The following is a 14,782-nucleotide window of genomic DNA, read 5'->3' on the forward strand; positions in this document are numbered from 1 at the left end:
TGTCTAGGTAAAAATAAAAGATGATTAATACCAAAAATAGTTACATGAATTTGAAAAATTATATTCCTTATTAGCCAAGGAATTAACTTACCTGAAGGTCATTTTGAGGATTCCAATCAGAATCAAAAATGATACATGTATCAGCGGCAGTTAAGTTGATACCCAACCCACCAGCTCGGGTGCACAGGAGAAAAACAAATCGATCTGAATCAGGTTTACTAAATCGATCTATAGCGGCTTGTCGAAGATTCCCCCTGACTCTTCCATCAATGCGCTCATACAAATATCTATCAAATGAAACACAATCAATTTAGATAGACAAACACAATGAATATGAAGATAGTCTATCAAATATAGTCACTTTTCCTCTAATATATTTACCATAAAATTAAAAATCTGCATTATCTCAGCTAGTTTTGGGGGGTTTTACACTTCATGATATCGGTTTTAGAAGGAAACACAAAGTAATGTAAAGAGACAAAACATTTACACTTCTAAGTGGGTGAAATAACACAACAATATTATTTTCAGAAGCTGGAATCATGTAGATAGCCATTAAAGACTATTTTGTGTATCTCATCATAATAAATTACTTTTTAGAAGTAAAAACTTTTACAAGTTTGACATAAAGTCTATCAAATTTTGTTTTTGATCTTTACTCTCACTGCCAAACTTCACTGAGGATGACTTTGCCAATGTCATCTATGATAACAAAACCATAATGGAAGTTTATACAGGCAACTACATTTACATTTTATAAAAATTTTGGCTAAGAAAATTAGGAAATATAAGGATGCCTATTTTAGCAACTTTGTAATTCAATCTTTCTACAAAATTGAGAATACATATTTGAAAATGGGCTAAGTAAAGGAGTGGGGCAACAAAATCTGAACTAGAAATAAAAATGAAAAAAGATATTACTTCTGAAAATATTAATGTTTTTATTTATTCTTAAATACAGATCTTTAATGATAAAGATAAAAGTCCACTAAACTGAAATCTGTAATATTCTTTTTATTTTATATGTTGGTATCAGATTGAATCCCAAAAGCTTTAATAAAATATCCTGTAATAATATTCTAGTCATCTAAATACTGATAATGTTTAAGACTATTTTGCTGTCATAAACGAAGAGGCACAAGCATCAGCAAACTGTATATAGCGCATAGAACTCAAGGGTAACAACTAAAGGTTCTAATTATAACAATCAAATAGATCCAAAAACGCTCTTGAATCTTTTTTTTTTCGATTTTGGAGTTGGGTGTCTTAAATATATGTCAATTTAAAGTGTTACTACCAATGAGGCTTACAAATCAATTAAAATGTATACTAATAAACCGATTCCTAGGTCAAAAAAAATACCTGTTAATTTGCAAAGTTTTCTTAATCAGTCTCCTCAGCCCCACCTACTACTGCAACATATGTAGGTTAGGAAAACACATAACACATAATCCTAAGCAATCTTTACTTATAGATTTGAACGGATTCTTATCTAGGTAAAGAGAAAGATAATGCGTATAGTTAGGTTACAATACAATGTTGCACATGTTAATTAACAGCATAATTCAGAGTATGACGGAGGGGAATGCACAGTTGCCTTACCTTTTATGTATGAGATAGTCCTCTAGGATGTCAAGGCAGCGGACCATCTGAGAGAAGATGAGTACTTTGTGACCTCCTGCTTTCATTTTGGGAAGCAATTTATCAATAAGGACCAATTTACCAGCAGACTGGATCATTGCTTGAAGATGAAAATCAGAAGCAGTTGGATTATATGTGTCTCTAAATTCTCCAAGTATTTTTTCCTCAGCACCTGTCAAAGAAACAGGAGATTGTAGCAATGCTCAAAATGCTGACAATCCCAAAGCACTTTCTTTTAAATCAGAACAGCCCCTCTATTCCTCTGTAGCATACCATATGAAGGAAAGTACATTACTTTTATTAGAATTATTTATCAAGTCTGCACCAATATGAATATGATTTCATTAAAGACATGGGCAGTGAGTGCTTAAAAATCTTCTTATGTAGGGTCCGGCATGATAGCCCTTGCCTTGCATGCGTCAGGATCCCACGTGGGCACTGATTCATATCCCAGCAGCTCCACTTCCCATCCAGCTTCCTGTTTGTGCTTGGTGAAAGCAGTAGAGGATGACCCAAGGCCTTGGGACCCTGCACCCACGTGGGAGACCCAGAGGTGTCTCCTGGTTTCTGGTTTAGAATTAGCTTAGCTGCAGCTGTTGCAACCACTTGGGGAATATCTTTGTTTCTCTCTCTCTTTCTCATTGTGAATCCTTGTTTCCAATAAAATAAATAAATATTTTTAAAAATATTTTTATCTCCTGAGATGCCTGATATAAGGCCTTGGAAAATCTGTTTCTAAATGTTCACTGGATACTATTTAGGAAAAGAACAAATGAAATTCTGCTTTTAAACTTGATAAATAAATATAAAAGTTTAAAGAAAATGCCTCACACTGAAACACTGGCCATTAACAGAGGTCACAACTGACATCTGATACTAGTTGATGTGGATACATCTATGGGCACCTTGCTAGCCAACAAAGCAAGAATAAACGACAAGGGAAGTCAGTTACAAGTCTGATAGGTACGTCTTTCAGAATTTAAAAGACTCTGTGTTCCTGTTCTCAGACTGTCTAGCCAAAAGAGAACCAGGATTTCAGGTTTTCGGGATAGAGTTAGGTAAATCAAGAGTCTATTCCCAGGCGCATAAGAAGAAAGACTAAAACATTGTACAGAGAGAACCTCACAAAACCTGAAAAAGTAACATTATTGTAGCATAAAAATTCAGATAATAGGGCTACGTAGACCATAAAGAAAGCAGAAAAGGGGTTTGCTGTCGTTGCTGGAGGATTAAATTATAGTTAGAATTCCAGTCCAAACTGGATTGAACAAACTCCCACTCTTGCAACAGGGTTTACCAGCACAGCACACTGTAAATAGTCAGAACATTAGATAGCTGTAAAGATCTATGTCGTGTTTTGTTCATTCAACAGCAGGTTTCGCTGTAAGAAAAAATCATGTTTAGTTACCTTTGATAAGATACGGGTGATTACAGCACTTTCTGAGCTCCATCATGGTGTTGACTAAGTTAGGTACATTAGTTTGTCCCGCTCCTTTAGATAAGAATGAAAAATTCTTCTCCAGAATGGCTCGGTAGTACTTCTTTTGAATGTTGGTAAGTTCAACTTCAATGATGGTTTCTTCTTTAGGTGCCAACTTCTTCTCCACATCTTCCTTTAATCGTCTGAGCATCATCGGTTTCAGAATGGCCTGAAGTTTCTGCACCTGAAAAAAAAAAGTGTATATAGCATATATTTATAATCAATTACACATACAAAATAATTACAGTAAGAAATCTGATCGACTTCTTAACAAAGCAACAGGATACCTGTTCTTCTGTTTTCAGATCCCCAAATTCTTGCATAAATGTTGATTCAGAAGGAAATCTTAAGGGTTCAAGAAAATGAAGAAGGCTGAACAGTTCTTCAACTGTATTTTGGAGAGGTGTGCCAGTCAAAAGCACCTTATGTTCCTATAACAAGCAGAACAATTCACATCAACCACTATAATACTACAATTATTTGACAGCTGACTTATCAAATGCTGACTATTTGAAAATCAAGTATTTTTGTGAATATAAAGGTCAATTCATAACACCTATCTGTGTTATTATTAGCAAATATACTCTTTAAATCATTTTTAAAAACCTCACCACTTTTATACTTTACCCTGAATGCAAATAGTTTTTACTAATCTATGCCTTACATTAAATAAGTTTAAAGGATATATTAACTCTTCACAGAGAAATAACTTTATAGGAACAAATAGTTTATTCTTTTGTATTAATGCAACCTTGATTTGGCAGTTTGGATATCATCCTTACCATCTTTCATGAGAGAATAAATTGTCAAATTAATGAGATTACAACACAGTAATTTAGATGGCCGACTGAAATATATTTCTAAAGCAGAATTCCTTTAAAAATGAAATATTAACTGTAACAGATGAATATAAAAATAATATAATGTTAATAGCACAAATGTTTGAAATCTTATTTGACGCCTCCAAGTTCTCTGAATAAAAACAGGCTTCTGCCCATAAATGCATTCACTAATAAATGATCTAGAAAGAGAAACATCAAACTGAAAACATGGGAGTGAGGAATTAAACTGGCTGAATCACAGATGGAAAATGGAGCATTTTGTTTTATACTGTATATGCTATGTTTTATAATGTATATGGTACAGTATTTAATACTATATATGATGCTCTTATATCTGAGTTATATCTTCTAACGTTCCTGCACTAACTATGTGATCTTAAATTAAAATGTAATTCAAACAAAACTAATACAGGAAGATAACAGCAAGAAACCACACTATTAGTTATAATCCACATAGGACAAGCATGTAGAATTATGTGGAAACTTCAGATCTCTATGATGGAATAGCAAGATTCTAATAAAGGAGTTTACATTTTAAACTTATGGCTTCCTTTTCAATACTACATACCTCATAATGGCTTTAAAAAGTATTTCAGAAATTATTTCCCAAAGATGACAGTTGAGATGCCTATATTCCATATTGGACTGCTTGGCTCAAATATCCCCTACTCCAATTACACACTAACGTGCACCCTGGGAAACAGCTGAGATGCACAAGAAGCTGGGTCTCCACCACCACTTAGGGGACCTGCAATGAGTTGTTACAGCCCACCTTTGGCACGAGCTAGGTATCATTTTTAGGTACTTGGGAAGTAAACCAGCAGGTGGGACCTCTGCTTCTCTCAAGAAGAAAAAAGTTACTTAACTCTTAGAAAACACAAAAATTGTCCCTCTACTAATGAAAGTGGGGAAAAAAAACCCTTAATTATTACATATAGAACTCAGGTATATCTACATTCTAACACTATTTATGTATGCTTTTTCCATGTTAGCTTTCTGACTCTGTATGACATTTTACTGTAAAACTAAGAAACTGAGTTGTTGTTCTGATATATACATATATACCTGTGTGTGTGTATATATATATATCAAGTTACTTACCAGATTCATGAGTTTCAGACCTTCTAGGAGTTTGCAGTTTTTATTTTTTAATCTATGTGCTTCATCAATAATCACACATCGCCATTCAATTGCATTAAGCTCTCCACAGCCTCCAAGAATCATTTCAAAAGTGGTGATAATTGCCTGGAATCTGTAAGCTCCTCGAATGATACGCCCCTAGAAATTACGATCAGAAAAAACAATTGGCTAGAATATCTTAAAGTTATTTGTTATATACATAATGGCATCAGCCACAAACATTTCCCATTGAAACCTTTATATATAAATAGACATTGTCTTACAATTAGAAATTTTAACATTACAACCATATTAGACTGCTTTCTTCAAAAACCCTGTCAAAAATTATGTTAACATTATATTATTTATAACTATATTCAAGCCCGTGTTCTTGGGTAATATGGTTCATAATAATACTCAACAACTCCAGTTGAAGAATTGGTGTCATAAAATATGGTCAGTGACATATCAGTATTTCAGAGTCTAAAATGTGGGAAGTAAATGGTGAATAGCAAAAGCCATCCAAGTAATTTATAGAGCAAATATTTGTTGTTTGTGTGACAGACCGTCTTTAGCCGAGGATACAACAGTAAACAAACACACAGGTAATATCCAAGTTGAACTTACGTTCCAATGATTCCAATGCAAAACTCAGCAAATAAGAACAACAAAAATCATTTTTTTTCTTAAGCTTTATTTTATTTTGGAAAGGCAATTTTATCCAAGAGAAGGACAGACAAAGATCTTCTATCTCCTAGTTCAATCCCCAAGTTACAACTGCCAGAGCTGAGCTACTCTGAAGACAGGAGCCAGGAACTTCTTCTAGGTCCCCCACGTGGCTGCAGGATCCCAAAGCTTTGGGCTGTCCTCTATCGCTTTCCCAGGTTACAAGCAGGGAGCTGAACAGGAAGTGGAGCAGCCGAGATACAAACCAGTGCCCAAATGGAATCCTGGTGCACGCACGGCAAACACTTTAGCCACTAGGGTATTGCACCAGGCTCCAAAGACACCCATTGTAAGACTGGAGGGAAGAACAGAGGGAAGGAGAGGGAAATACGGGAGGGAGTGGGGAGGGCAAAGTGCCTAATAAACTGTATCATTAAACAATAAAAAAAAAAGCAAATTACAAACAGGTAAGTGTTAAAGAGTAAAGCAGAAAAAGGATTTGAGATGAGAAATAGTGGATTGCAGGTCACCATTGCAATGTTACACAGGCTACTTGGGAAGCCATTACTGAGAAGCCACCTTCCAACAAAGATCTGAAGAGAAAAGAGGAAGACTGCTTCATTGATTTCTAGATCTAGGAGAAACAGCCTCCTCAAGCACCAGCAAGTATCAGAGTGTTAAAGTGGCTAATCTGAGGCACTATCCATATCACAGAAAGAGTTCACTAATGGGAAGAGGATGAGGCAGATCTTGAAAGCTGTGCTCAGCGTGTCAGTTCTTAATGATTCTGAGCAAAACACTACTGAAGGTACTTGAGAGAAAGACAGGATCATGGAAACCCGTCAAACACACCACTGTGGTACGCCAAGCAACAAATCACCACTGGGGTCACGAGAAACGGCGAGTTCTGAACGCATTGTGAGGGCAGAGACAACAAGCTTTCCTAACGGAGTGGCATGAAATGGACAAAGACTCAAATCTGACTAAAAATTTTTAACTTCAACAACTAAAAAATGTTACTGCTTACTAACATGAGAAAGTATAATTTTGGTTACACATGTGTAAGTTTGAGGTGTCCATTAGAAATAAGCAAATGGAGTTGTGGACATTGGAGTATGACTTCAAAATTCAAAAAAGAGGGCCCAGCGGCGTGGCCTCGCGGCTAAAGTCCTCACCTTGAACGCGCTGGGATCCCATATGGGCACCAGTTCTAATCCCGGCAGCTCCACTTCCCATCCAGCTCCCTGCTTGTGGCCTGGGAAAGCAGTCGAGGATGGTGCAAAGACTTGGGATCCTTTGGGATCCTGCACCCGTGTGGAAGACCAGAAGAAGTTCCTGGCTCCTGGCTTCGGATCAGCACAGCTCTGGCCACTGTGGTTACTTGGGGAGTGAATCATCGGCTGGAAGATCTTCCTCTCTGTCTCTCGTCCTCTCTGTATATCTGACTTTCCAATAAATAAATAAATCTTAAAAAAAAATTCAAAAAAGAATTCAAAGCTGATACTTAGTTGTGGGGTTTCTATAGGACACACTTCATTAAAAGTTGTGCCTGTGAATGAAATCTCGAGGGTCTGAGTAGAGATGTAGTAAGTTTGAAGATGAGGTCCTGGCCACCTCAGAGCTCAGCAGCAGAGAAGAGAAGGAGTCTGAAAGAGGAGATAGGGCTCAGCACTGTGGCATGCAGGTTAAGATGGGGCCTCTGGTGCCAGCACCCCGTATGGGTGCCAATGTGAGTCCCAGCTGCTCTATTTCTAACCCAGCTCCCTGCCAGTAACCTGGAAAAGCAGCTGAGGATGGCCCATACACCTTGGCCCCTGAACCCACGAGGAAGACTAAGAAAAAGCTCCAGGCTCCTGGCTTCAGGCTGGCTTAGCTCCAGTGGTTGTGGCCCTTTGGATAGTGAACCAGCACATGGCTGATTTCTCTCTCATGTTTTCTCTGCTGTAACTCTGCCTTTTAAATATAAAAATAATTTCAAAGGAAGGAAGGAAGGAACAAAGAAAGAAAAAAGGAAGATAGATTTGAGAAGGACTAGACCGTGATGTAGGATTGCATGAAGTTATGGAATCTTAGTAAAGAGGATGCTAACCTATGCCTGAAAAGGTCATGTATCAGATATTAAAAGAAAAGCAAGGGTTAAGAGAACTGTATGCTCTTAGATTATAACTTACATGAGTTATTTCCAGATCAGTTTAAATTGGCTACATATACTAGCTATTGAATGGAACAACAGCACAAGAAAGGTATTTGCCAAAGTTGGTATAAAGGAGGGTGGCCTTGCTGTTTAGTGGCTTAAGCTGCCATGAGCATGCTGGCTTCACACACTGCAGCTTTGCTTGCAATTCTGGTTGCTTTGCCTCTGATCCAGCTCTCCGTTTTCCCTAATGTGCCTGGGAAAGCAGCAGATAGCCAAGGTTCTTGGGACCTGTCTAACATGCGGGAGTTCTGGATTCCTGAATTCAGTCTGGCCAGTGTAGCCATTTGGACAATGAATAAGTGAACAGAAGATATATTTCTTTCTATCTTTTCCTCCCTGGTACTATTCATTCTAAATAAATATTTTAAAAAAAGACATACAGAGTGTAAATTTATGGCATTTGTAGAAGTTAAAAACTCTGGGATAAGGTAGGCATTTGGCACAGAAGTTAAGCAACTGGTTGAGAGGCCCAAGTCCTTTGTAAGATTGCCTTGGTTCAGAGCTCAGCTCTACTCTCAGACCAAGTAACTGGATCCCTGCCCTGTATCTGTGAGACCTATCTGTTTGCTAGTTCTCAGGAATTAGGGGAGTGAACAGGAAAGGGGAGTGGTCTGCACGAAACAAGGGAAGTGCTTTAATGAAACAACAAAAACAGGGATGTAATATATTAAGTCAACTGCCCAAGTGTTCAATAACAGTGGTTCTTGAACAGCTCTGCTTTGTGGCTTTGGGCAATCTATACTAGTCTTTGTGCCTAAATTCCTCATGCATAGAGGGCTGACAATGTAAAGATGATGTAAAATTAAATATATATGTAATATATTTTTCAGCATGATACCTGATACAGGATATTTAATAATAATGTTTATTACTTTTTCCAGTGAAATTTGTAAAATTATAACCTAACTTTACTACTACTGTGATTTCAAAAGGCTGTTTCATAATTGGGTAAAAGTGGTATACTAAAATGCATCTGAAAATGTTAATTCAGTAAGATATTTTTTTAAAAGTATAGATTTCATATTTATATAACAAACTCAGATGACATATATAAAGACTGTAACTTTATCAGGAATCACTGTAGGCTATAGATTTTAGTTGTGCCTCCTGTATAAAATGAAAAGGTCAAATGAAATTTTATGGTGTGATATAGCTCTAAAATCCTACACATAACTGAAGGGAATCAAGTTATAACTCAGTAGAAATGCCGCAGATGACAAAGGTAATCATTTTCAGTAAAACTGAGAAATAAAGATTATACAGGTGCTTAATCTCATGGACATACAATATGTTTCAATCTTAAAGGTGAAAGGAAAGGTGAGGTTACAGGAACAAAAATTGACTAATTTATCCTTTTTAGTTTGAGAAGCAGGTAGAAAATCAGAGATGAGTGGGGAGCAAAGTAGAAGGCTATGTGCATTACTTGTCATTAACTTGTTTCAACCCCAACCACATCACAGCACTTGACCAGATACTATCCTGATCCTTTTAGTACAAAAGATCTAAAGAAAACAAAACAGGAAAACAAGTTTTTTAGAGTGATAAAGTACAAATTCATAAACTATACTAATTTTCTTATTTCTTACTAATGATTTCTAGAGAAAAAGACTCAATAACATTCAAGACTATAACTTCATTATTTGTGAGCTGATCGTTTAGCTAAAAGATTTATTCTCATCACTTTATGATTTGTGTTTAGATTAAAAAAAATGCCTTCATAAAAGAGAGCCTCACATGTGTTCATTAAAGATTTAAGTTTTACAAATGAGAGGTCAACGCTGAGGTGAAGTGGTGAAGCCACTGCCTGAAACATCAGCATCCACATGAACAGGAGCTTACTCCCCAGCTGCTCCACTTCCCCAGCTGCTCCATTTCCGAGCCAGTTTCCTGTTACTGTCCTTGGAAAAGCAGCAGCTGGCCCACATACGGGGGCCCTGAACCCATGCAGGAGGCACGAACAAAGCTCACGGCCCTGATAAATAAACACATCTTTGAAAAACTAAGGCAATGATCAAATAGGTAGTTAATATCCTAAAAATAAATATAATATAGTATTTCATAATAGTAAAATTCTAGTTAAAAAACTGTACATTTGTATAAAACAGCAAACATCATTCTGATGGAGTACATCATTAACTTGTCATTTTTTTCTCAGCTACCAAGATTATAAAATAAATATGAAAAGAGCTTGAACTAAAATCTAAGTATGCAATTAAAATCTATTCTGTATTCAAAGTAATCACGATACAATGCTTATCTTTCAACAGCTTTAAAAAAAACTTTGACACCTTTTTCAAAATGAGCAAAATCATTAGTAACAAACCTGTGAGTCCCTGAAGTACATCTCATATTGCTGTATCATTTGTCTGCTAATGAGGCTCCCATGATAAACCACAACATTAATATCAGTCCATGTACGAAATTCTCTCTCCCAATTCGCAATGGTAGAAAGTGGAGCAATGATCAGGAAAGGTCCTTTTATACCAGTCAGAAGGATCTCATGGAGGAATGTAATTGACTGAATGGTTTTGCCAAGACCCATTTCATCTGCTAAAATGCAGTTTCTCCTGAAATAAAAAATATATATATATGTAGTATCTATGCATACATTTTCTGTATACTACAATACTTTTTGGTAATACAACAGCACTTTCAAAAATACACAAAATTGATCAAAGGTCAAATAAAAAATCATCTATCTATAAATATGTAACGGTTGCTGAAATGCAGGGTAGGCTCAAGATTACAATTTCACTATCATCCTGAAAAGGACAAAAAATCTTGATAACTCCAAAATAAAGATATCACCCATTATATGGCTGATTGAAATAAAAGTATAAATGCAAGACTAAGGCAAACTAAGCACATGATTGATTCAGGAAACACTAAACAGCTACTAGGACCTCAGGACAGTAGCCTAGGATAGGATACAAAACAAACAGAACATCTTCTTTGTCTTCTGGGAGCATGTATCTTGTAGAAAAGCAGACATGCGAACAAACTAGCTTTTATCAATGTGCTGCCACAGAAGCACAAATTCAGCACTGATTTTCAGAAATGGATGTGTAGTAGAAGAGCTTCCAAAACCTGAAGAAAGAACAGGCACCCTGGTCCCTCCTCTGCACAGTCAAATTCGACATGTTTAACGTAGGACCAAAGTCAGTTGTAGTTTAAAAAAAAAAAAAAACAGTTCCACAGATGACATGAGGGATAGTTAGTGTATTAGTATAAATTCTATTATGGGGACTCAGAAAAGGATGTGTAGATTCTGGCAATAACACATGAGGGAAAAAACCTCCTTGAGCAAGCAGGATTTTGTAGGAAGTAGGAAAAGCAGAAGTATAAAGAATTTGATCAATTGCAGGACTCAAAAGATGTTTAGTGTAACTTTTCCAGGAGGATAGAGAGAGAAGAGGGTCATAAACATTCTGTTCCATAATGGGAGCCACTGAAAATCTTAGTTGAAAGCCAGTGAGATTAAGTTTGTTTTAAAGTTTATTCTGGTGCTACCTTGAATATTAGAAAGTAATTAAGAATAAAATGGCAGATTAATTGGGAAAGTACTGAAAATGCTGCAAAGAAGAAAGTATGGGCAAATGAATTAAAGGAAAGAGATTAAGACAGATTCACATCAAGTGCAAGTTACAAATCCCTAGTCACCGACTATATGCATGGGGTAGCAGATTTCAGTCTGTGTAACTAGACAGACTGTATTATAACTGAATAATACAGAAGAAAAACAAGAGTGATACTGAGGAAACAGGAAATTATAAGGTTAATTTTGAATCTATTATATGTATAAAGATTCATTGAATTGACATTCAGACATCAACAGGCAAATCTGTCCACTTGTCTAGCTGTCTACCTATATATTAGAGTTTAATGATTTAAGATAAAAATGAGACTATTAGAATATTAACGCAAGCACGAGAATAGAGCTATTAGTAGTATAGAGTATGTCTTTGGGAAAGCTAACACACAATAAGAAACAGAGCTAAAGACAGAACATGCAAAAAGAAAAAAGGAAACACCTAAATGCAAACAGAGGAAGAGGAATCTGAGACTAGTTAGAAGGAATAGCCACAAGGACACCGAAGAGCCAGGAGGCAGCTTCCACGTGGAATCTGAGAATTAGGGCACAGGATAAGCATAGCCATGTCGATCCAAGGCAGCACATAGAGAAATTAGGGCTAAAAACATTCTGCTTATCCTGTTTCAGAGAATTCAGAAACAGAAAGACACCTGGAGATGAGAAATGGGGAGAGCTAAAGTGAAGATATTCTACCTGGAAATCCGCTAAAGAAGGCAGAAGCTGGCGTGAGGTAGTACCAAGAAAAAACACGGCCAAGATACATACATTTGTTTTCTATTATTTAAAAAGACAGGCTAAACCCAAGTCTACTTGTAGAAGGAAGAGACGGCAACAGTTTCCAAGCGTGGCTTGAGGATGTGAAAGAGAAGGTGATAAGTGATTGAGACGGGGTTCAAGACTGAATTAAATGTCATGACAAGAATGAACAGGGGGAAGGCATCATTAGTGCTGGGACATGGGGAAGGCTCTTTTTAAAATCTGTAATACTAGAAGTAAGAGTTTATGGATGGAAATATATTTGTAGGCTTGAACTGAGGGCAGGCATTACTGTTGAATGTGAAAACTACTGGCCCTAAGTTCTCTAAGGTCATATCCAGAGAGTGAACAGGGTAGGCTATGACAGAGAACATGAAGAAAATGATGGACACTTAAAACAGGCAATATGTGAAACAGGAAGGTGTTCTACTGAGGGAAGAAAAGTTAAAATCACGCTTTGTTAAGTATTTTATCTGGATGGTTCTCTTGGGAAAAATGATGCTTCATATTCCGAAAATACAAACTAGGCGAAAGAGTAGCATATAGGATAATAGATACTTTTCATTCTGAGTTGCATGACACACCAATACAAATTCAAAGAATCTTGAGAGAAGAAAAATCACAGAAAAATAGTTCATTAAATGAAAGTGTCATCAAAACATGCTATTATTATTGAGAATAGCACCTTTACTTTTTCTTTTATATAAACTATTACATTCTTTTTTTATCATGGCACCAGATATTTTGAAGATTTACTTCATCTTCTACCTACTGGTACACTTCCCAAATGGCTGCAATGGCTGATTTTGGCAAAGCCGAATTCAGAAGCCTTGAAAGTCACATAGGAAACAGGAACCAAATATGGACCATCTTCCCCTGCTCTCCCAGACACATTAGCGAGGAACTGGGTTGGAAGCATAGCAGCTACGACATGAACTGGCACCCAAAAGGGACACTGGCATTACAAATGAATGGTTAATTTGCCATGGTTAGACCTATAGTATCATTTTTCACTTCTTTTGCAATTATCTTTCTATCTCAAAAAAGAATCTGAGATCCATTCTACAAAGCATTTTCAACAACTCAAAACGTGACAATGAGGCAATTCATCATTTGGCTCTCATATTTCATTTTCTGTTTCTCACTAATTATTTACAACTTATTTTTCTGAAGGTAGCAAATCACAGAGATTTATCTCTAATTTCTGTAAATGTAATTTGCTCATGATTCACTAACCAATACAAACTAATAAACCAAAAAAAAAAAATCTGCAACAAAGTATATGTTTTAGGACTTTAGGAAAGGTACTTCAATATAATTATTTTTATCAAATAATAGATTTTTCCTATTTTGATTTAAAGAAATTAACTCTATTCAAAACGCTAAAGTAATTTATACAAACCCAAAAAAAATCTCAGGTTAAACAGTAAAAATGTCATGATAATAACATTATGATAATATTACTACTTATTTTACTTAACATATTTTGGTGTGCATAAAAGACAAAAACAGCTAACACATTAAAACCTCTTCTGTTAATATACAACATACCTATTATACCAGTTGAACAGGAGCCAGTTGAGTCCTTCCAGCTGATATTCCCTGAGTTGATTGCCATTTTTGTAGTCCCTGGATTGATCTATTTTCTTCCAAATACTAGATGGAGGACGATCCTTTGTGGAACAAAACAAAAACATGAATGACAGATAGAAGCCGATGCTGTCCACAGATCTTACTACTCATGGCACAAAACCAAAGCTTAACATACATGTCAAAGCGTAACTGTGTAAGGTGCTGTGATAAAATTTTATCCAGCATTTAAATACCAAATTAATTCTATATAATCAGTCCCAGAAAACTGAAGAGGAAGACATCCTTCCAACAACATTCTATAGAGCCTGGAAATCAAAATCAAACATTACATGAAAAAGAAAATAATATACGCCAATAACCCTCATAAACAGAGATGGAAAAAGGGTTAACAATTTTTTACCAATAGAATCTAACAACACATGAAAAGGGCAATAAATTATGACCAGAGTTTTAAAATCAGGAATAAAAGGTAATTTCAAATTGAAAATTAATCACTGTTAATCAACAGCTTTTTAAAAAAGTGAAATAGTGATATAAATACAAAAAATGTATCTGAAAAATTCAACACCTACTTCCGTTTGTATCTGATTTTGATTATAAACGAACCATTTCAACCTCTGAAGAGAACGTATGAGAAATAGCCAAAGCTAACATCGTACTTAATGGTGAAAGACTGAATGCTTTCCCTCTAAGTTCAGGAATAAGGCAAGTATGACTCTAACCATTCTTATTCAGTATTGTACTACAGACTCTGAAAAATACAGTCAGTCAAAACAAGGAAATAAAGGTCAACAATAGCAGAAAGAACTGAAACCAACTGTATTAATAAAAACAGGATTTGTGAAAGAAGAAAAATGTTGTAAGGTGAACATCTGGCACAGAGGTTAAGGTGGCTC

At 36.0% G+C, this 14,782-nt stretch overlaps 1 protein-coding gene across 5 annotated transcripts in view; it reads right to left on the reverse strand.

The window, feature by feature from the left end:
• Positions 1-14,782, reverse strand: part of CHD9 (chromodomain helicase DNA binding protein 9) — a 182,984-nt gene that overhangs the window by 57,015 nt on the left and 111,187 nt on the right. For all 5 annotated transcript variants that reach the window (XM_040982716.1, XM_040982714.1, XM_040982715.1 and 2 more), the window contains 7 exons: positions 13,845-13,966; positions 10,269-10,512; positions 5,065-5,241; positions 3,409-3,552; positions 3,050-3,305; positions 1,603-1,813; positions 92-287 (listed from right to left, as the gene is read on the reverse strand). In XM_040982716.1, coding sequence (XP_040838650.1) covers positions 92-287; positions 1,603-1,813; positions 3,050-3,305; positions 3,409-3,552; positions 5,065-5,241; positions 10,269-10,512; positions 13,845-13,966 — 1,350 coding nt within the window. The remainder of the gene's footprint in view (positions 1-91; positions 288-1,602; positions 1,814-3,049; positions 3,306-3,408; positions 3,553-5,064; positions 5,242-10,268; positions 10,513-13,844; positions 13,967-14,782) is intronic.

The sequence above is a fragment of the Ochotona curzoniae genome, unplaced genomic scaffold, assembly GCF_017591425.1.
Source record: "Ochotona curzoniae isolate NIBS_2020 unplaced genomic scaffold, NIBS_Ocur_1.0 contig_3622, whole genome shotgun sequence".
Taxonomy (NCBI): domain Eukaryota; kingdom Metazoa; phylum Chordata; class Mammalia; order Lagomorpha; family Ochotonidae; genus Ochotona; species Ochotona curzoniae.